General features: G+C 48.2%; 1 protein-coding gene across 3 annotated transcripts in view; it reads left to right on the top strand.

The window, feature by feature from the left end:
• The window catches only part of DCAF1 (DDB1 and CUL4 associated factor 1), a 1,932,496-nt gene that overhangs the window by 407,447 nt on the left and 1,502,865 nt on the right, over positions 1-22,184 (top strand). For all 3 annotated transcript variants that reach the window (XM_069644104.1, XM_069644105.1, XM_069644103.1), the window contains exon 8: positions 13,389-13,490. In XM_069644104.1, the coding sequence (XP_069500205.1) occupies positions 13,389-13,490 (102 nt within the window). The remainder of the gene's footprint in view (positions 1-13,388; positions 13,491-22,184) is intronic.

Genomic DNA, 22,184 nt, shown 5'->3' with positions numbered 1-22,184 from the left:
GCAGAATATTTGGGGCTTCCTCAACCGGAGGAGGGGGTTTTGGCATAAGTCCTCACTCTACGCCCTCCTGCCAGAACAGGAATCCCGATGCAGAAGGACTTTGTTGCCTTGGCCAAAAAGGGGTGGCTCAAGCCCCACATGGCCGAACCTGTCAATCGGCGCCTCAACGCCAAGTATAAGCAAATGAAGAGGGATCCACTCTTGCTGTCGGCACACCCTAAACTGCACTCTTCGGTGATCGCTACGGCGCCGCTCTACTCTAAGCCGCAATCGTCCTCGGCCACCTCGTCCTAGATGCTGCTAGGCAAGGAGATGATGATCTTGGAGGCGTATGGAAAGAACCTGTTCTCAACGCCTCTCTTCACCTGCGTCGACCCAATGCGGATGCCATGCTGACAGCGGTTAACCAAAGCCTTTGGTGGGAAATAGCTGACTTCCTTCCAGAACTTCCGGTGCAGAGCCAAGCACGCTTCAAGGTGGGGCTGGCAGAGGTCAAGCTGGTGGCGCAGGACATCATGGAGTCAACCGTGGCCCACATCGAAACCTCTGGCCGGGACATAAGCATCGCCACGGACATGAGAAGGACTGCCTGGCTTTGGTCTACTAAGTTTAACCCAGACGTCCAGGAACGCATATTGGACCTTCCATTCGAGGGTAGTGACCTCTTTCACTCCACAGATGAGGAATTAGATGAAAAGAACAGCAGTTCACAAACTGCAAAGTCTTTATCCTAACGAAGGCCACGCCCAAAGCATGCACCCAGTCATATCAACGCTCCGACAGGGGGCAGGTGTTTGGTGGGTTCTGGGGCTTCCAAGAGCAGGGGTTGAGACAGCCTGACCATTCTCCGAGCCAGCACTGGCGCAAACAACAAAAGGGGGGGGGTGGTGAGGAGGGCAAGGGCTTTTTCCGGTCCCCTTCCTCTGCAACAGCCTCATGGGGAAGGAAGGTATGACGCGCCATTTCGGGTCCACGTGTCTCTGGTGGGGGGCAGGCTTGCCTTCACTATATGTCCCTCACTGCTGCATTAAGCTTGAGCTTCATGAGTAGGGGATCTAGATATCGAGCACTTAATAATGGGCAACCCTGTCTTGTGCGGGGAAGGATGGGGATAACCTGGGAAAGTTTGTGCGGGGAAGGATGGGGATAACCTGGGAAAGGTGGAGATTGATTGATAGTCACATCATGGGGTTTCTATAATTGGCTCTCATCTTCGCACGTTTGGCTCCCACCCCCATATGCTCTAGGGCAGTGAAAAAAATGATCTATTTGCACGGTCAAAAGCCTTTTCCCCATCTAATGAAATCAGCACAGACGGTACCTGGTATTTCGTGGCTTTCTTAACCAGATGGGATATTCGTCTTGTGTTAACAAATGTCTGCCGCCCTGTGATAAACATTGATTGATCCGGGTTGATCAATTTTGGGAGCAGTGGAGAGAAGTCCCAGTGCCAGAATGCCACTGTACAATATTGCGTCTATGTTCATCAGTCTAATGGACCAATAGGACACACATTTTGTTGGATATTTATTAGGTTTCCTAAACACCCCCACCTTGGCATCCGCCATGGGCTGTGTCACCCTCCCCTTGGTTGCGATCGATTTAATGAAGTTAGTGAGCCCCTAGGGACTAGCTTCCAGCTATACTTTGAAATGACTGCCGGGAAACCATTGGGCCACAGTGCCTTATTCAAGGGTAGGGATTTAAATGCTGCCTCCTTCTCCTTTATTTCCTCCTCCCATATCTCCCTTTGCATGAGTGATAATTTCAGTAGTGGTAGCGTGCTGAGGTAGACCTCTCCTGCTTTTTCATCTGGATTCCCAGAGGTGTACAGGGATTCGTAAGAGTTTGCAAAAGTTTCTTTTATAGCAGCAGAGTCAGTTACAACCATCAGGGAGCGCTATCTGGAGAATGGTCTGGGCCGCAGCAGTTGTTTTTAGCTGCTGCGCCAGTAGCCTATCTGCCTTGTTGGTGCGAACATCTCTGCTTAATCTTCAGCAGGGACCATTTGGACCTGCGAGTACGCGGCAGATCAAGTTGTCCCCCGGATGTGCTTCATAATTTTATGTAAGGCCTTCATCCGCTTTTCGTCCAATGTGCGCATAACCTACCATAATTGGAATTCTAATTCTTTTTCCAGTATCCCCCGCTGCTTTTCCCTCTGTGCCCTGAGTGATATCAGCTCTCCCCGCATCACTGCTTTAAATGCACACCAAACCCCTTCCTGGGTGGCATCTTGAGTGTCGTTGGTTGCACAGTACCAAACTATCTTGTCCCCTGTAGCCTCCCTGGTCATTCTATCCTTTAACATCTCCATTGGGAACATCCAGCCCATAATCATCTTCACTCCCCATGGTCCCAAATCGTTACCACTCCACCTCCCTCATATCACCCACCAACCTGCCCATCACCCATATGTAATCTATTGTGGGCAATGACTGGTAAACATGTGCAAAACAGGTGTACTTCCTCTCCTCCCCCTTCATGGTCCTCCAGACATCCCAAAGGGCTATGTTGTCAAAGCTATTAGCTAGGGAGCAGGAGTGTCCGTACGGCCCACGTCTTGCCCCGAGCTCCTGTTAATTTGTGAGCTCCATGCCAAATTAAAGTCCCCAGTGAGTACAACTTCCCACACCGCAAATCGCTCCAGTTTGACTGCTTCATCCCGCAGGAACGCATCTTGCTCAACATTAGGCGCATACACTGTTGCCAAGGTCGCTGTCCTCTGGAACAACCTGAGTTTGTGTAATCTGGGTGTTAAACAAATCTGTGAACCCAGTCAACACTCCTGCCGTCTTCCCCTGGGCATTAGCTTGATACAGCCGTGAGAACAGTCTCAACCGTGCTTGCTTTTATCTGCTTTCATTATGTGTTTCTTGGAGCAATATAATGTCCACTTTTTCACTTTTTATTTGTGCTTCTACCTTCTTGCGCTTGACCAGGGGTATTCATCCCCCTCACATTATGCATCAACACCCTCAACGCTATCTGGGGCATCTCTGATTTCTATACACGCTACTATTGTGCTGGATCCCACCCGTCATATTCCTTTCCTGCTTCTACCGCTTCCCTCCCCTCCACCGCCCCCAACTTTTGCAATCCCCACAACTGTAAACCCCTACTCCTCCCCCCCAGAACCCCCAACACTCTCCCAGGTCCGAACCCAGATATCCTACGATTCCCTCGGGCACCAACCCTGTGGCTCTGATCCAAATAAACACCTGGGGCATACCCCTTTTGCAGGTTGCCTATACCTTCCAACAGATTCCACAAACTAACGCTGACCTTCCTGCCCCCATCCCAGGCCTGCCTCACTATATTCTCTTAACGTCCTGCTCCATCCTCTACACCCCCACTCGTCTTGCAGCCCTATTTACATTTCCCTCCATATCCCTGCCCACCCTTCATATCTTCGCCTACTCCCACCCCCTCATCCCGGCCTTGCAGTTCGGCGGGTCCAGCCTGCCCCTTCCTCTGCTTGTACCTGTGGCCCTTTCAGGCATGCCCCCGGATCTCCCCGACACATCATTCCCACAGCCTGCTCCCTCGTGGGGGGGGGGATCCGTCTGAGCTGTTGCACTGTCGCTGTCCTCTTCTTCCAGGTGCAACAGAGCCTGCCCTTCTGCACTTGTCGTTATGCGATGTTGTGTCCCATCCATAGTAAAAAGCAAACCAAAGGAAAAGGTCCATTCATACGGGATATGCTTTGCGTTGAATGACCTCGTAACCAACAGCATGGCCATCCACTTTTGTAGTCTCAGCGCCAGGTCCTTGAACAGTTGCACCTTCGAACCATTTGTGACGTTCCCTTGTCCTCTCGCTGCTCGCAGTATACTCTTTTGATTGCCGTTGGAGGTCGGGCCACTGACCGGTCTCTTGGCATCGCTCCTGGCCCTGATCTCTTTTGCCCCACTCTGTGTATCCGGTCTGTCCCCACAGCCGCCGGTAGCATGTCTAGCAACAGATCCTCAAAGCACTGTTGAATCGTTCCCCTCAGCTCTGCATCTTGAACAGTCTCAAAGAGTCCTTGTACGCACATGTTAGGCCGGCACAAGCGTTTCTCCAGGTCCTCTACTTGTAGCTCCAAGTACTGAAAGCTAATATATGGAAGGGTACCTGGTTACTGCCTTGCTCTGCCATAATCAGGTAAATCACCCTTTAAGTGTGGGCACAATCAAGAGTTGAACAAAAACATATATAACATGTCAACACGACAGTGTTTCTGCCATTTTGTGAGGAGCTGGGTGAGCTCTGGTGGTGTGGGCCTTCATCAGGACAAGTGTTTCTTGGGGGTGCAGTATCCTATGTAGTCGGATCCGAAGAGCACATTGGCTCAAGGCGAGGAAGTGTCCAAATGAACTTCACCAAGATGGATTCTTCATCTTGTAAGTACTGAGATACCGTAGCCACCTGCTCTAGCAGCTCACTGCTTTGCTTCACCTTCTCCGATACCTCTATTAGGGCCTGCTCTGTGGTATCAACTCCTGTCTCCAAAGCTCCTCACTTCGCCCCTCACCTCCTTCAGGGAGCTATGTAGCACTTCTTTCAGCTACGCAAACTGATCTTGTAAGGTGGCCATCATCCTTCCCTTCAGATCTGAGGCATTCCTTTAGGTCGTCCGTGCTGAGGGCCATGCCGTCTTTCTCTGGGCCCTTACTGTCGCTCTCCAACCGTTGCTTTTCATGAGTGGGTGTTGCCTCCTCCACACGCTTCTTCCAGTAACGCTCAAGTTGCCCTTCCTGGGGTGTAGGGTGTGTCTTTTGTCAGGCCAACGTACCCTTCCCTTTTGCTCTTGGAATCTGGGAGTGTCCCTCGCTCCTTCCCTACATTCACTGTTAACACTAGACCTGGCGCTACCTCCTGCCTTTGCTACAGTTAACATCCTCCTCTTCTGGGATCCCCTCACTACCAGCGTGTGCCTGCTGGCCAGGGGCATCAGCCTGTCAACTCCTGGTACCACTCCAAGTCAAGCTCGCCCTCAGTCTTCCATTTGTACTGGGCTGGGGACCCTTGCTTACCCCCGGCACTGTCCCAGGGGTTGTTGCCACACAGATTTCTAATGGTCCAGTGCCCTGCTTCCAGGTACAGTGAAGTCAGGTACCACCTCAGGATTCCCCACTCTTCAAGGATTCCACGATGACCATAGTGCCTCCTCCGTTATGGGGTCCTCCTTGCATCCATGACCTGCCTGTGAGGGTCGGGGGCCAGAAGGGGGCGGGGGGAGTGGGGTCAGCCTGGGCGCACTCCAATACTGGCTCTTCATTCCAGGAAACCCAATCCCTTGGCACCGTTCTGGGCCCAGGGCCGCACCTATGGTTGCTGTGGAGCCGGGTGGGGGGAGGTGAAACTTTGGGCGCACTCCAGCACTTTGACCTGGGTGTCTATTCTCCCTGCACCGCTCCTGGCCTAGGTCCTTACCTTGTCCCTGCCACCTGTTTGCTCATGCAGTCCAGGGTCCTGGGTTTTTTCCCCGCCCCCCCCCCCCTGCTGGGGCTTCACTGGCACCACTGCTCCTCACTGCTGCCCTTACCCATCGCACGCCACAGGGCCCAGGATACTGCCACACTCACTTTCCGGGTCTCGGTTAGCACTGCAAGTGCCTGGCTTCCTGGGTATCTCTCCGTTCCGTCTCCAACGCCCCTGGTGGTGTGGCACGGTCTCACCCCCTGCTCCATCTGATTTTGGCGGCATTCTGCTCCGGCGGGAGGTGTCAGCTGCTATCTTCACCTTCTTTGGCGCAGTGTGATGGGTGCCCTGCCGATATCTCAGCCACCCTCCAATTTTTCTTGCATCTTGTTAGGGAGATTGTTCTTGGGCTCCATTTCTAGGTACCAGATATCTCTTTACTTGGCTTCTAGGATTTGTTCTGAATGAGTTAATAACTCCAAGTGCCAAAACAGCATGTGCAGTCATGGAAACCGTTCATTAGGCATGAACTAGCTTAATGCTACTATAAGTACTTTTAATTACACAAAAAGGTGGTCCACCAAGTAGATCTAGAATAATATATTCTTTATGTAATAAGTGTGCATAGGATTTAACACATATACAGGTAAGAATGGCACATTTAAAATAACTTTGCAGAATATGGACAAGCACACATTAGCACCCGGGGCACAGCCAATCGGGTTCCGAGGCTCATGGGCTGAAACCTATAATCTCAGCCCTCGTTCCACTGATCCCGCAGGCTGCCTCCCCACCGTGGGCCCCATCTTACTTCCTCCCCATCCCGATTCACCTGAAGTAAGCTTCCCTTTTCCGACTGCCATGGTGGTAGAAGAGGGGCTCTGTACGGAGCCTGGCCTTCTATGACCATGATGTCCATTTTGGATCAGTATTTTGGTAACCCGGGGTGCTAATGGCCTTAACCCTCTGTTCCAAGTTCTGGAACAAGGGGGTAACGGCTCAGAGCCCTCGTTAACTGCCCTCGTTTCGCTCGGGCCGTTAACTTGGGCTGCCGGTCCATTACCCCCCGTTCTAGCCCTTGGAGCGGAGGGTTAACGTCACAGAACGTTGAGGTCACAGGACCTGAGAATGTTCAAACTGTTCACAAAAGTCCAAACTGACCTTTTCTTTTTAAGACACAGTTCTGACAAACACAACTAACCCAGCGTTTATGGGGCCATCGGAAAGAAATGACTAATGTTAACCAATGGAGGTAAGTAAAGGGCCTGCGCACAGGACCCCGAAGGCAGTTCGGACCGACAGAAAACCCTACGAGGGATGAGAGAACACACTAAATGCAGTCCACCACAAGAGTTGCATGCACCAAACACAAGGACGGAAGATTGCGGAGATGAGTGATGACATTACCAGTAGGGAAGGTCACATGTTCAGTTCTAGATTGGCTAGCTCAGCAAAGGAGCCCTGCAGCCATAGGAAAAGAACAATCCTTAATAGGGTCTCCTGTGATCCTTCCTGGGATAGTTTGCCTCCAAGTCCTCACCTGCGAAGTAGAACTGGGGTTTGCCTGCTTTTTCCCCATACACATGGATTGTCTACTATGTCCTGTTGTACTGTATTTGTATCCTCTCACTGTGTTTTGGAATTTTCCTCCAACCCCGCTACGAGCCTTCATTAACTGTGATGTGCGCGTTTTGTTTTCATAATACTTTGTCCCAGAGGGTTTAGCACTACAATGACTTTTTGTTGGCACTAGAGATCCTGTATGACTATGTTAACACTTATAATTTAACAGAGGTTTGGCTTCCCTTTTGGTCTAGGTGCTCACCCCTACCTTAGGATTAGTGATTGTGCAGGAGGCCTGTGCAAAACCCACCATAACATGTATCCTCTCTTCAAATGGATTGTGTCCTCCAACGTATTACTCATTTGCGACATGAAATGTCCAGCTTTGGCTGCTTCTGAAATTTTTCGCCAGAGGGCGCCCTGCGTTTATGGCGTCGTCGAGGGTTTCGTCATCGGATGTTATAAGTAGCACGCACAGTGCCCTTTGGCCTCAGTTCCGTTTTTCCGCAAACGTGTTTGCTTCGTGAGAAACCAGGCACGCCTTGTACTTGTGAAAGTATTTGCTGTTGTGTCTTTTCGACATGTCTTCGTCTTCTACTCCGACGACCCCTCGGTCCAGGTTCGAGAAATGCAAGGACTGCGGCTCCAAGATGTCCATTATGAACCCGCATCACATCCGTCTGTGGTGCCTCGGCGAGGGCCACGAGACAGATACGTGCTCCAAGTGTCAATCCATGACGGAAAAGGCCTTGAGGGAACAAAGGGCAATGCTTCAGGTAGGCTAAGTGTCCCAATACCCTAAGTCCTGACCTGCTAGGCCTTCGACCCATGAGTCGAGGGGCGACTCTCCTTGGGGGAAGAAGGCCAAGCATTCAAGATCTAGGAGTGGTTTCCGCCACTATTTGTGAAAGAGATCGAGGAGAAGGCACTGCCGCTCGTCGTATTCGTCAGGCGATACCCCTGAGGGTGACCTGCTCGTCCAAGAAGTCGACACCGGCAGAATGGGAAGATTTTCATGTGGAAATGCTTAAAATCTTTGACAAACGGGGCCGGGCTCCAATCGCGCCTTCTGTGGAAGCCGGCAAGCAGCGGTCTCCAGCCTGGGTAAACGGCGTGATACACATCGAGAGCCCTCGAGGCCTCAGTCGGACAAGATATCGAAGGATCACTCGAGACGTGGAGAAAGGTCAAGGTGGTCAATGCCTTCGAAACCTTCAAAACCCTTGTCGCTGCGGCCGTCGGTAGCGCCCATCGGGTCCTCGACCCCTGTCCGGCCTTGGGTGCCTTCTACGCCAAGACTGACGCTGCCTGTACCGATTTTTGTCGGTTCAGCCTCCAGGGCCTGTTGACCCTCCGAAAAAGGCGGTGACTAAGTCAAAATCCACGCCTTTGGCTGTTTCGAAACCTGTGGGTTCCTCAGAGAAGATATATTCCCCTCAACCAAAAAAAGGATTTATTTTAAGTCCTTCACTTCCATTTTTGAGGAGGAAGAGCGTTATGATGAGAAAGAGGCCCATTTTGGTCTCTGGAATGTGTCCCCTAATGTGCTTGAATGTCTAATTTCGGAGGAAAGTAGAATGCAAGATCTCTGTGACACTTTGCATAATGTTAGTGAGAGCCTGGAGAGCATGCTGACTCCTACTACCGACAATTTATTTCTAGGGTTGTTGCATATTTGGGCTGGTCTAGACCTCTAGCGCATTTTGACCAGGATGATCTCACCAACATTTGATAAGGGTCCGCTTACGAATCCAGTGTAACCTTTCCATGTGGCTCTTCAAAAAAGGGTGGCCAGGAATTGGGAGACCCCAGAAACTAATCCGGCGGTTGACAAGTCTCTTACACGAAAATACCACCTCTCCAGTAGCGACCCCGGCTTCCTGTCGCAGCACCCCACTCCCGAGAGTCTGGTGGTCCAGGAACCTATGGCTACCTCGAAACAGGCAGCGTACCCTACCATCCCTCCTGATGGTGATGATAAGCACGTAGATGGATGTGCACGGAATGTATTTTCGGCGGGGAGTATGGCGTTGAAGTCTGCCAACACCACTTGTGCCCTGGCAATATTTTCGTACACTCTGTGGGAGTGCATCTCTGTGGCGGCGGAGCATATTTCAGAAGGGGATGAAAGGGACGGTTTCCTGGCAATTGTTAAGGACAGCAAGGAAGCCATGTGTGAGTCCCTTCAGTCTGTGTTGGATTCTGCAGATAGCATCAGCAGGTCCATGGGTACGAGCACCGTGATGCACAGGTTTGCGTGGTTGCAAAAGTCTGGTTTTGCACCTGATGTGCAGGCCCGGCTTCTCAACATGCCATTGGACGGGTCTCATCTTTTTGGCAGCCAGCAAGGCTAACGAGAGCCTTGAAAAGTTGCAGACCTCTAAGGTGGTAGCCAAGTCTTTAGGTGTCGCTGTTAGGTAACCTCAGCCTTTCGTCCTAGCGGACAACTTTGGAGGGGTAGATCTTTTCGTACTACTCCTCATTTGGAATGATGACAGGAATGGCCAGTCAAAGAGGCCAATGTAAAATTCCTTGTGGTGGATGAGGTAGAGGTGCCAAGCCAGCTCAAGCAGAAGCCTCCTTTCCAACGGCCTCTGCATCAGTCGCTTCAAAACCGCTCTGAGGGCTCGAGTCACGAATAAAACCAGTGGGGGGGGGGCAGACTGTCTGTGTCTTGAAGAATGGCAAGCCATTACTTCGGATGCTTGGGCTCTGGCAATATTTGCCCACGGGTACTGCCTTTCTTTTATAAATAAAAGCCTCAGAACAATCCACCGGGGACACTCTTTGAGGATTCTGGATCCGCACCTTGTGCAGGTGGTCTTGGCCCTGCTAGAGAAAGAGGCTATAGAACCAGTGCCTGTAGCGGAGAGGAACAAGGGTTGGTATTCCCCATATTTTTTGATTCCCCCAAAAGGACTGGGGCCTGAGACCCATCTTGGACTTGAGATACTTGAACAAGTTCCTCAGAAAAGAAAAATTCGAGATGGTCACTCTTTCTCCGATCCTTCAGGCCCTCCAACTTCAGGATTGGTTGATGTCATTGGACCTTCAGGATGCTTATTTTCATGTGCCAATTCATCTCAAGCACAGGAAATACCTGAGGTTCGCTGTTGGCGGGTCGCACTATCCGTTTCAAGTCCTGCCATTCGGGTTGACCTCAGCCCAACGGTGTTCACTAAACTGATGGTGGTAGTGGCAGCGCATCTCGGGAGGGGGGGGGGGAATTCAAGTCTACTCGTGCGTTCTTCCGAACAAGACTTGGATCATCTCAACGTCACCTGCTACTCTCTTCACAAGCTGGGCTTCTCCCTCAATTTCAAGTCTTCCCATATGACACCTTCCCAACAGCTCCGGTACATCAGGGCTGTATTAGACACGTCCTTGGGAAAGTGCTCAGCCTCATGGCATCCTGCTTTTTTCTGGTGCCAAAGGCCGGCCTGAGGATGAGGTCCCTTCAGTGGACTCTCAGGACACAATGGTCCCAGTTCTCTGGAAAGATGACGGACCACCTTCAGATTCTGACCAGCGTCTCACAGGATCTTCTGTGGTGGCCCTGCGAGTAAAGTATTCTGAAGGGAGACTGCTTTTGACAACCATGGCCGGAGATAACTGTAGTGTGTGACGCCTCATTCCCGGGGTGGGGAGCGCACGTCAACGATTTGACAGACAGCGGCCGTTGGTCTCCATCAGAGTCCAAACTACACATCAATCTTTTGGAACTGCGAGCAGTACAGGGAAAACATGTCCTGATAATGACGGACAATACAGTGGCCATGCGCTACCTCAACATGAGAGGAGGCATAGGGTCACTACCACTGTGCAGAGAGGCAATGCAGCTCTGGTATTGGGCTATTTAAGAAGGAATCTCGCGATCAGCAGTTCACCTAGCCGGGGAGGCGAACATGGTGGCGAACGCTCTGAGCAGGCAGAGCACGGTCTCCCACGAGTGGGAACTAGCTCAGGAAGTCCTTCAAGAGATCTTCACACTTTGGGGAACCCCTCAAGTGGATCTGTTCACGACCAGTATCAACCGTAAGTGCGAACGGTACTGCTCAAGGGAATTTCCTCAGAGAGCAGCTCTAGGAGACGCGTTTGTGGTGGATTGGGAATTCCCACTGCTGTACGCGTTTCCTCCTGTCCCCGTCATTCCTCAAGTAATCAGAGGTTGAGATGGTTCGGGAGCCACATGATCCTCTCTGCCCCAGATATGGCCGGGAGAACGTGATACCTGGACCTTTCGGACATGTCCATCTCCCCTCTGATACGATACTGCCCTCCGGTCGGGTTCTCCATTCAGAGGTCAACACACTCAGCCTTCACGCTTGGTTTCTGAAAGGTTGCAATACAAGGATTGGGACCTCTCGAATGACGTGATGGAGTTGTTGCTTTCGGCCAGAAGGCCAGCAACTAAGTTTCTTTGCCATTGGAATATGTTTTGCTACTGGTGCAGAGAGAAGAATGTTGCTCCTTTTCAGTGTACAACTCCGGATGTTCTATCCTTTTTGCTTTCATTAGCACACAAAGGTCTTCAGATTGGAACCAGCGCTTTCGATCTTGAAGTGCTCATCTGAGGAATGCTCCGATTTCAAAATTTCTAAAAGGGTTCACTCACGAATGTGTTCCTGCCATCTATTTTTCAGGTTCCGGTTTGGGACCTCAACCTGGTTTTGAAATTTCTGATGTGAGCACCATTTGAACCCTTGCACACATGTCCTTTAACCGTTAAGACAATACTATTGGTTGCTATAACATCTGCATGTAGAGTGAGCGAGTTGCTGGCACTTTCTTCCAAGCCACCCTTTACAATATTCCACAAGGATAGGGTTGTGTTGAGGGTACGACCCTCCTTCATACCCGAGGTAGTTTTGGACTTTCACTTAAGTCAGAATATTGTGCTGCCAGCCTTTTATCCTCCTCCACATCATAGTAAGGAAGAGGAAAGGCTCCATAGATTGGACCCTAGGAGAGCATTATGTTTCTATATTTTCAGAATGTTCAAATTGAGATTGGACTACCAGCTCTTTGTAGGGTATACAGGGCACAAACTAGGCCAGGCTGTTTACTATCAGACCTTGTCTAGGTGGATCATCCTCACTAAAACCGAATGCTACAGGCTGGCATGCAAGGACCCTCCTGAGGGCTTAAATGCTCATTCCACCAGAGGCATGGCCACATCGACAGCCCTGCAAAGGGGTGTCACTATTAAAAACATCTGTGAAGCTGCAACATGGTCATCAGTGCACACGTTTACTAAGCATTATTCTCTAGATACTTCCCATGCTCAGGACGTTGCCTTTGGTAAGGCAGTCCTTTGCTCTGCCCTTTGAAAATTCTGCAGGTATAAATTCTTCACCCTGCTCCTATCGGGGATACTGCGGTCAAAGATGAAGAATACGTTGGAGGACACAATCCATTCGAAGAACAAGTTACTTACCCCCTGGTAACGGTTTTTCGACTGAATGTTCCTTCAACATATTCCTCATCGCCCTGCCACCCTACCCCTCTGTAGAATTTCCCATGCTATTACAGCTTTCGTTTGAACAAGGCTGAGTACTGTCCTGCCCATATTTATGGGCATGTCTGCTATCATGAAGAGTGGGGAAAAAGAGAACTCCGGCCAACGGGCGCGCGTGCTACTTATAAAATCCGATGACATCACCCTCGACGGAGCACTTCAATGGGCATCGACACAGGGCGCCCTATGCCGAATAATTTCCGAAACAGCAGAAGCTGGACGTTACATGTCAACGATGAGGAATACGTTAGAGGAACATCCATTCGAAAGAACTTTACGAAGGCTAAGTAACTTGTTCTTCCATGCTTGTTCATTACCACCATATTTGCTCTGTGCATACCATTTGCGGCTTTTGAATACTGTTCACTGCCTTCAGCGTAGAGATAGTAGACTACTTCATGCTTGCTTCTATCTGGAAAAAAAGTGACTGTCCCTGTAAGATGGGAAACCACTTGACATTCTTTTATTCTCTAAAAACGCACCTCTTCTGGCTTCTTGGGTCATCTGTATAATTAGCGCCACAATACCTCTGGTGACGTTGCACTTAAATCTTTACACATTACGCGTTGTAACAAAACTGTTTTTTTATATGGCATGGCTTGCCTTAAGTGGCATGGGGATTTTATCTAGTATGTCCTTTTTTTGGAAAATATAAACGAATGGCAAGCTGTTTACTCAAAATAAATACAAGTACAGTATGTAAATCTCTGATTAAGGAGGAGTAAATACAATATTCTAAAAATAAAAGCACAATAAAAATGAACACTTTTTAAAACTCTGATACTTTTTTTTTTCTTTTTTAACATACTATTTCTTGTACCTTGAGTTACTGTACTCTGAATTGAAATGTCCTAGGAATATTAGTCTGTACTGGGAGTTAACTTGTTTTCTCTGTCTTCAGCTACTGCCAATTTTCATGCAGATGGGATCACGAGAGCTGATGATGTATTATATTGACCTCAAACGAAACAATGATGTATTGTTAACATTTGAAGCGCTGAAGGTAAGGCCCACATTCCGTGCACATCTAACAAGACATCTATTCATTCAAACTTCTCTGAATGCTCAGGCTTGTTTCTGCAAAGTGTCTTCTTTGACTGCTTAAAGCAGTGTTCTCATACTGGCTCTCCTTCGTGCAGTAGTAGACCTTAATGATAACCTGACTGGGAAGACCAGTAGATCCTCATCTTGGTATGGTGGTTACAGCCAGACAAATCTGTTCTTTGAAGGCATTGGGAGTTGTATCTTCGTACTATCTTTTCATATACCATTACAAAAGATGAATAGCAAGAACACAGGGTCAGGCAGATCAAATAGGGTGTTTATTCTTTCAACAGTACAATGGACTAGCACACAAGGAGATAAAAACACGTGTTTAGAACTTAGAAAGATGCAGAGGGCCACTGGCATGCTACCTAAAAGTGAAATACTGGGAGGAATGACCAGGCGTTCAATGAAGGTAACAACCGAGGAGCTTCAACTTTTTTTCTCGGCGTTGGTCCCTCTACCCTTTCCCTCAACCTTGAAGGAAGCTCCGACCTCCCTCGCACAGTTTTCCTGTTCCACCACGGCTTTCTCCAAAATCAGTAGACTGCAACCAGTGTTACCCTTACTGTCCATTTTTCTTCTTGCCCGACGGAGGGCTAAAGTCCATAGCCTTATTGGTCTTCCTCAGGGACTTCCTACCAGAACTAGCAGTGATAATCTGGTTGCTGTGGTGGCCTTCTCCCGAAGGCCTGCTCTTAACCTTCTCCCCATTCGCATGTTCCCCATCTTCTCCACCTCTTTCTTTCTCTGATCTTTTTCTCACTCTCCTTCCCTCTCTTGTACACTCTCCCCAAGCTCCATCCCTTGGTCTTACTTCTGTCTCTACCCACAACTGATCTCTTCCCCCCCACACTCTTGTTACCTTGTCTTACTGTGCATGCTTGCTCGCACTCTCTCCACCTACCAACTCCTTTCTGTTTGCTCCTTCCTCTAGAACTCCCTGCTATCAAAATTACCCCTGCCTCGCTCTCGTCACCTTTCCCTCCTGCCTCTGACTTCCCCACACACGGCCTCACACATCCTCTCATACTTTCTCTACGTCTCCCCTCTTTCTACTCTCCATACAAAACTCCCTTAAATCGGACATTATTCGCATACAAGCAAACTGGTACCAACCTCTTAGTCCAAACACCTTACCTTCATTCTCGCAAAAAACTCCAACAGTCTCCACCACCAGCTACACTCTAATCACTGGTCTCTTGGTCCACCTACTCCTTTTTCAACCTCACCTGTTAACCTTTCACCCGCAAATGAATCAGTGTTATCCCACCCACCTCTTGCTGCTATGGAGTTTCTCTCGGCTCCCATTGGCTTCCTCGATCAGCTGTTCCCCAGTCTCTATTGAGTTAAACCCTTGAGGTCCAAGACCCCTGTGCCAGGGTGCGACGGGCTAGCCTTGGTCGCAAACCTTGGAAAGACTGGTGGTTGCCATGGTGTTTGACAGAGAAGCGCCATCGGAACTGCAAAGCCCCGGCATCACATGAGCTGCACGTCATCTTGCCATGCACGCTCTACACCAATAGTGCAGCGCAATGATACCGTTGGCGCAGGAGCAGAAGCATAGGACTCTTTCATGAATGTGGTGCGCTCCTCTACAACTGGTGTTTTGGCCACATGCCCTATTGTCTGCTGTTTAGTGTGAGGAAGATTTTCATTTTTATGTGAAATCCCCTTCACATTCGAGTCCCCCAGCACTTTTTGCTGGACTACTGGACATTTTGTCAGTTCTCCCGAGTGAGTGGGAACCTCTTTTACACTACCTTTTGGGATACTTTTGTATTTCCTTTTATACCTTTTTTCTTGGAGTGGTGCTTTCCTCTAAGTTGTGTGGCATCTGTCATTGATTTTGGTGCACGCAGCACTCTCTTTGCAGTGTGGCTGGGAGCCCCTTGGGCTTCGTTTTTATTCCTGTTAATTTCCTTATGGAAACACATGTTGCCAAGGGCAGGGGGAGCTTCGTTATCCTTCCTATCTTTTCTATTGTGAGATCAGCACACTCCACCTGATGTGGAGTGCCGAGTGGCCACACTGTGTCCCCTTTCTCACTGCCCCTGAATCTTTTTGGTTACAGTGACAGGCTAATCTGAATGGCTTGTGGCAGTGGTTTTATCCGATCTACATTTGTTAAATTTGCAGTCCCAGGCTGTACACAAAGCCGCGGTAGTGCCCACAAGGGTCGCCATTGACCCAAACTGGTGACAGTGTTCTTTTTTCATCAATTCAAGATGGCTTGTCGTTTCTTGGCCCTTCTGCCATGCAGAGTGGGGGATGCCTTTGCTTGACTTTTGTCTTTGGCGGGTTTGCATGGAAAGCCTGCCAAGGTTCCTTTACATGATAACCTTTCTACTTCATCCCGCATAAGAGGCACAGCTTGTGATCTAGTAGGGAGTGACTAACGTATCGACTGTACCTTTTCTGCTGCATCATAAGACCTTTGCTGCACTCCTACACCGACTTTGATGAGCTCTTGTATTGTTAGGGGTTGGAATGCCAAAGCATTAGAAACCTTGAAAAGTGACGCTAAGAAGTATATTACTGCTAATGGTGTTGAATAACCCTGCTTTTGCTTCCTGCAGACTTTGAGTGACCATAGTAAATGAATTAAACTGTCATTTCTCTGTAACAAATGCAGGTGCGTCCCACTACTAGTTATAGTAGAACTGTCATTTTCTGTAACAATTGTATGCGCAAGCAACTACTATTGAAGCAGTCGCCTATGCAAAGTATTGTTGATAATTCCAATGGGTGTTAATCTAAATCAGTATTTACCTACCGTGCCTTGTGTATATGAGAATGCATGTATATTTTAGCATAACTTTCAATGTGTAAGAGTATCTTTGTACTGTTGTATTGACTGGGTTCATTGTACTTGCCTACAGCTCACATCCGCCTCATAAAATAAGCCTGGCTGCTCCACCATTCTACCAATCCTTTGGGTAGTACAGATTTATACCAAGAGTTGGGGACCTGTATACCAAGGGGTAGTTTTATAGAGTCTTACCTCCAAGTGGACTTTAGGAAAAGAAAAACAAACAATTGGTGAGTCACTATTCAAACAAGGTTTAGAGTGTTCCTGGATCTCTTCATTCCTATGTTGGTCCCTTACAAATTCAGGTTTTGTTGCTGCTGCTCCTCTACTTCCCCGTAGCCTGCCTGGGGTTTGTGGGATGTGTTTCTGAAGGGAAGCCCCCTCCCCCTGCCCATTTCCATTTCAGTAGTGAGTCCATTTCTCCTACTTCATGGGTCCGGGTGCATTATGGTACTAGTATTGATTCCCGGGATTCATGCAGGTTTCTTAGGAGGCTGGTGCATGCTGATCATCATATTCTCTGAAGGAATGGGAAATGAGACCTGTCGAGGACAGAGGCTGATGGTGATTGGTCCAGAGACAGGGGCACCCCTGTGCATACTCTGCTCCTGGCATGCTGGGGACAGGGGTTCCCCTCAACTCCCACTCTTTCACTTGACAGAGCCATACTTACGTTGGGAGGATGCTGGATTGAAGGAAGAAGTTTTAGAAGTATGTGGTTCGCTCTGAAAACACTTAAAATAAGTGGGACTACCCACAAACAAAAAACCTGCTCCTAAAAAAAGTAAAGCAGCTTGGGTTGGCTGGTTGGTCCTAGTGGGGCTCTGGCGGGGGAGAGAGGCAACCAGCATTGATGGTCCTTTTGGTATTGTGAAAGTGCATGCACAAGGGGTTTGGAAGGCTTGTGTATTTGAGTTTTGATGTCATCATGAAAGTAAAACCCAGAAGCATCTCCTTAGAATTATTTGTAGACCCATGGGCTAGCAGAGCTGTTGCAGATCTCGGGGATATTGGTGGTGGCTCAAGCTTTTTGGGCATGCATGACTGGACATTGAGAGGGACTATATGTGTCTTCACAAAGAATGGCAGCAATCCCTACTGACACATGGTTCAGACTGCCTTTATCGATGTTTGTGGACCCACTAAATGATAATTACTTTATTAGTCACTAAATGGTGGGCTAGCAATGGACCTCGGGGAGTCGCAGTAAGCATGACTTTCCATACCTCAGTACCTTTCACTTGGAGCAACCTCTGAATGCTGGTTTTCTGTATTTCATTCTGATGGAATCAACTGACTGGAACAGGTAGCAATTGAGTTACACAGGCGGCAGAGTGAGGTTGACTGTTGCTCAGAAAGGGTTGTAGATTTGAACAGATTCTTAATGATCATGGGAGATGGTCTAAAAAATATGTACACTGTACTTCCCTTAGCAAAGGTTCACTCCAAAGAAGGCTCTCGGACTGATATCTTTTGAGTGCCAAAAGACCTTGAATAGCGATCCGCAAGGATAATTAGCAGGAATTATCCTGTGTCATCTCCAGGAGCATATCCAAGCCCAGGAATAGTCTTCTCTCTAGGGAATTTAAATTGTTTGACTAGAGGACAGCAGACTTTTCATATACTATTTCAAAGAGAGGCTTTCGCGGAAAGGTTTCCTCTCCTAAGGGGAAGAGAGAGGGGTTAACTGGCACCAGACAGCCAAGCGGAGGGTTGTGTCTCGCACATCAGTCTGAAGTGTCATAATTATTTAAAAACATTGTAGGACAGAGTCTCGGAAGTGAGGTAAAAAGTTGGGCACTTAATTAGGAGCACATTATTGTGTGCCCTTTAAAATGCTTAGTGATATTACCATCATTGTAGTACCTTCAATGTGATACCTAAAGCCAGAGGCTGTCGAAATATTGATATATAATAATGGTCTGCTCGCAGTCCCAAAGTATTAATATTTGTGAAGTTCTAAACTATTGCTGAACTTTAATATTTAGATTAGTTGGCCATAGGCACGAAAACACATGCAGACTGATTTATGTTTCTCTCTATGCAACCTTTTAAGTTGCTGGAGGGATATATGCTCACACACCATACACACCAGCCATCCTCCTCTCACAGTTTTAACACCAAACACACCGGCACAGCTAATCCTCATACAGGACGACTATAATGACTCACCCTGATCAGGGTTGTGATTCCTGAGGGTGCCTCAGACACCCTAAGCCTTTTTGACAAGTCACCCAATTTCCTTTTGCATCACTCCTTGCGAGCTGGCTCTGGCTCAACAATGGCACCCTTTTTTAATTCTGGTAGGTACCAGCCTACCGTTGCCCAGGGGGTTCTCCATTCAGGGAAAGACCTCTGTAAATTTAGTAAGGGAAAAAAGCCTTCCTTTGCTCACTGTTGAGTCCAGTGGGGACACACCTCATAACTGTTTGTGCCCCTTTGGTGGAGGCATATGGTCTCCAAATGTGGGGACTAATGCCAAGATGTTCCTTATTCTCCCTGTTCAGCACAGTGCATGGGTTCTGGTTGGTGACAGGATACTTTAATACAGTTTTTCATTCCTTTTGAAAACATTAAGAAATCTGGACTCAATTACTTGCTGTCTTTGCACCGATCGAACAGCCCTTTATTGAAATGTGTGCACGTAAAAACCATGCTTACGCGTTCGCTTTTTAACTGTTCTCTTCAAAGAGTGTCAAATCAGTCTGGTATCAGTTGTCTGATTTCCCTAATACACTTATTTCATTTATCTTTCCATGATAACCTTTCTACTTCATCAAAGGCTTGCCATGCAGCTATGCTCTGGTATATCTGTCCAAATTGCCTCTTCGCCTAATCCATCTGCTGAGTTGTATCTGATCTACAAGAAACTGGTTCTATTCCAAATGTTTCCCATGCTCCTATGGTAAATCCTAAACCTTTGCAGACACCCTGTACTCTTTCAATGAACAAATGTAATCTGTTTTGCTCAAGTCTACCTAGATGCTTACCTCTGTCTATTCATGACATGTTGGCCAAACACCTTTTTTATTTTTTACCTTCATTCCTCTTATCCATTCTAAGCTTGTGTTGATGTTTAAGGACATGAAAGGCTTGTCTGAGTAAGTTTAATCCTGTCCAACCAAGACTATTGAGGATCCTATTTTCACGCTTGCATCACCCTTAACAACACAGGTGAACTCGATCCTGAAAACTGTCCTCTTCCGTCATCTCTCTCTAAGCCAACGCCTGACCCCAGTATTCTAGCTAATTACTGTCCAATCTCTATTAGGAAAGATTGTCTTTTAGCTGCTTTCATAGACTTCTATGGGACACACTTTCTTTTTGCTTTGTTTTGAACAAAGTCCTTGCTTTTGGGAGACAAGTAAAGCCTTCTGATTTACCGCCCTTGCCTTTTCGCTAATTCTTATGGGGAAACCGATTAGTAGCTAAGACTATCAATACTGTCTCACTTTATACATGTCCTTTATTGTTAAAATTGCACACATCACCTCACAGGTATTTGCGACTAGGATAGTTTGTATTCTTAACTTTTTCTGAATTAGATTGTTGGTTACCTTTACAATGTGCATTGGATGAGCTGGTGGCAGCTGGCTTTTTTGTTTTGTACAAGTGTGTTGGTAATTTTACTGGTGCACTTTTGCTGCAAATGGCTACTAAAGGTGGTGAGGGATATAAAATGGCCGTGCCACAGGTTTTCGGTTTTCCTTTGGCCATATTGTTCTTTGGCTTTTTGCCTGCCTTTTCTGGTCAGGAAATGCCATAACTGGAATACCCTTTCCAAAGGGGAACTTTGTGTGTGATTCCAGATGTGGGGGCTGGGACTGTCAGGTCCCAATACACATCCTACCGACTAAATGTCTGTTGCTGGGCAGATGTTGTGGCCTTTGACTATCCTTGTGGCAGTGGATAGCCATTGCCTGTTTGAATGTTGTGGATCCTTACTTACCATTGGTGGACTTGGGCATGCTCCCAACCCAAATCATGGATAAGAAGAAGGCTCCAGCAGCCACTCGGCAGATCATCGTTCAAGCCAAGACCTCTACGAAGAAGAGCAGCCAATTGACCATACGACCAACACTGCAGCTGGCCAGCATAGACTCTGACGCTGTCCCGGTGAATCCCTGCTCCTCTGCCTGATCTCAAGAAATCTATGCTTCAACCCATGTCCTGTCAACCAGTCTCGACCCCTTCTAAGCCATCTAAGGTGTCCCTGGACCAACCGGTGGACTGACAAGCTCTTTCATGTGCTACCACGCTGCAGCCATCTCCGTTCCAGGTGCATCCTTGGAACCTGGAGGATCTTCAAAATGTGTAAAAAGACTCTTGTGTTCCCTCCATAGTTTTATAGAATTCCAATATTTTTGCTTTGTTTTTTATCTTGAGCTGACTCTTTGAAGGGAAGTAAAGCCCTCAGCTGTACTTCCCTTTCCTGTTTCTCATTTGTTATGAGGAAACCGAAACCCGCTTGTCCTTCAGACTGTAGTACTGGGAAACTTTGTTTCCTTTTGAATTCTTGTATTTTTAGATTGCACACAGCACCTTAAAGTGCAGTGGGGATACTTGTGTATCTCCATAACCTTTTACACCTGGGATTTCTGGTTAATTTTATGAGCCTAAAGCTGGTGGCCGCAGTTAGATATTTTACGATTTTTGCTTTATTGTGCACATTTTCATTTACTGTGCATGGCTACGAAGTGTGACTAGTGCCCTAAAATGGCTCTGCCACAAGATGTTAGCTTGTTCTTTGGCCCTATTGTAGTTTGACCTTCTACCTGTCTTCCCAGGTAATGAAATCCCATATAAGGTCATGCACTTGCCTGAGAAAGCTGTTGGCTGCTTTAGTGTGTGTGTGTGTATATATATAAATATATCTATCTATCTATCTCCGAGGCTTGTGGAATCTGCTTAGATCACATGCTATGCATAGGGCGACATCTAGTGGAAGCTGCAGAGTATTACAGTTGTTGTTTTCAAAATTTGAAAAGGAACGTTGACAGAGCGTGCCAGTAACACTATCCCTAGTGTGACGTCCACTGTACCCATGGTCCTTCACGCGTCGAGGTCCCTCAGATTGTTTTTTTCTGCCATTGTGAGCGGTCGCTTCTCGCAGAGTTCAATTTTGGCTGACACCATTTGCTTGACAAAGTTTAAAATATAGTTAGTCTTTCTGTCGTTTTTCTACCGCCGTGTCTCGATGGGGTGAACAATCAAGACAAAAGGACAAGACAGCCCGTCGGACGAAGGCAACTTTCGGCGGATTCCTTTCGGCCTTGGAAGGCCCAACGGGCCTAGGCCCATACAGTAGGGAGAGTGGGGGGCGGTCATTGAACAATGTATTTTCCCAACCCTTCCCTTTATTGCCTTGCTGCCTGCCCCAGACATGGATAGGACACCTTTCAAATTCTGCCCATCCTGTCATAAAATGTTTCTGTGGATCGATAAAACAGAGTTTGTAACCTGTATATTAATCAGGACCACGACGAAGGGCACGGTCGAGCTTGTAAGCTCTTTCGACCCAAGACCCATAAAGATCACAGAACAAAACGCTGGGCCCATCACACCATGCAGGCCGAGGCCCACATGGATGTGGAGGGAGCCTCCAGCGACGGCAGCAACGCCGTCTTTTCGGACGGTGAGGGTGACGGGGAACAATTACGTTCCCAAGTGCTAGCCCACGACCCGGGAAGACAGGCCGGCGGCTCTGTTGTGGGGACTACACCCGGCGGCAAAAGCACTCCATCTTCCCACACTAAACACACACCCTGCGACGATGTGTCGGCTCTGCCGAACAAGCACCCAGATTCGGCGTCTAGGGGCCGATCAGTGGATTCACTGTCC

The sequence above is a fragment of the Ambystoma mexicanum genome, chromosome 2p (genome assembly GCF_040938575.1).
Source record: "Ambystoma mexicanum isolate Mex_15411 chromosome 2p, UKY_AmexF1_1, whole genome shotgun sequence".
Lineage (NCBI taxonomy): Eukaryota > Metazoa > Chordata > Amphibia > Caudata > Ambystomatidae > Ambystoma > Ambystoma mexicanum.
Note: the sequence above shows the minus strand (reverse complement) of the source record. Positions and strands in the feature narration are given on the sequence as shown.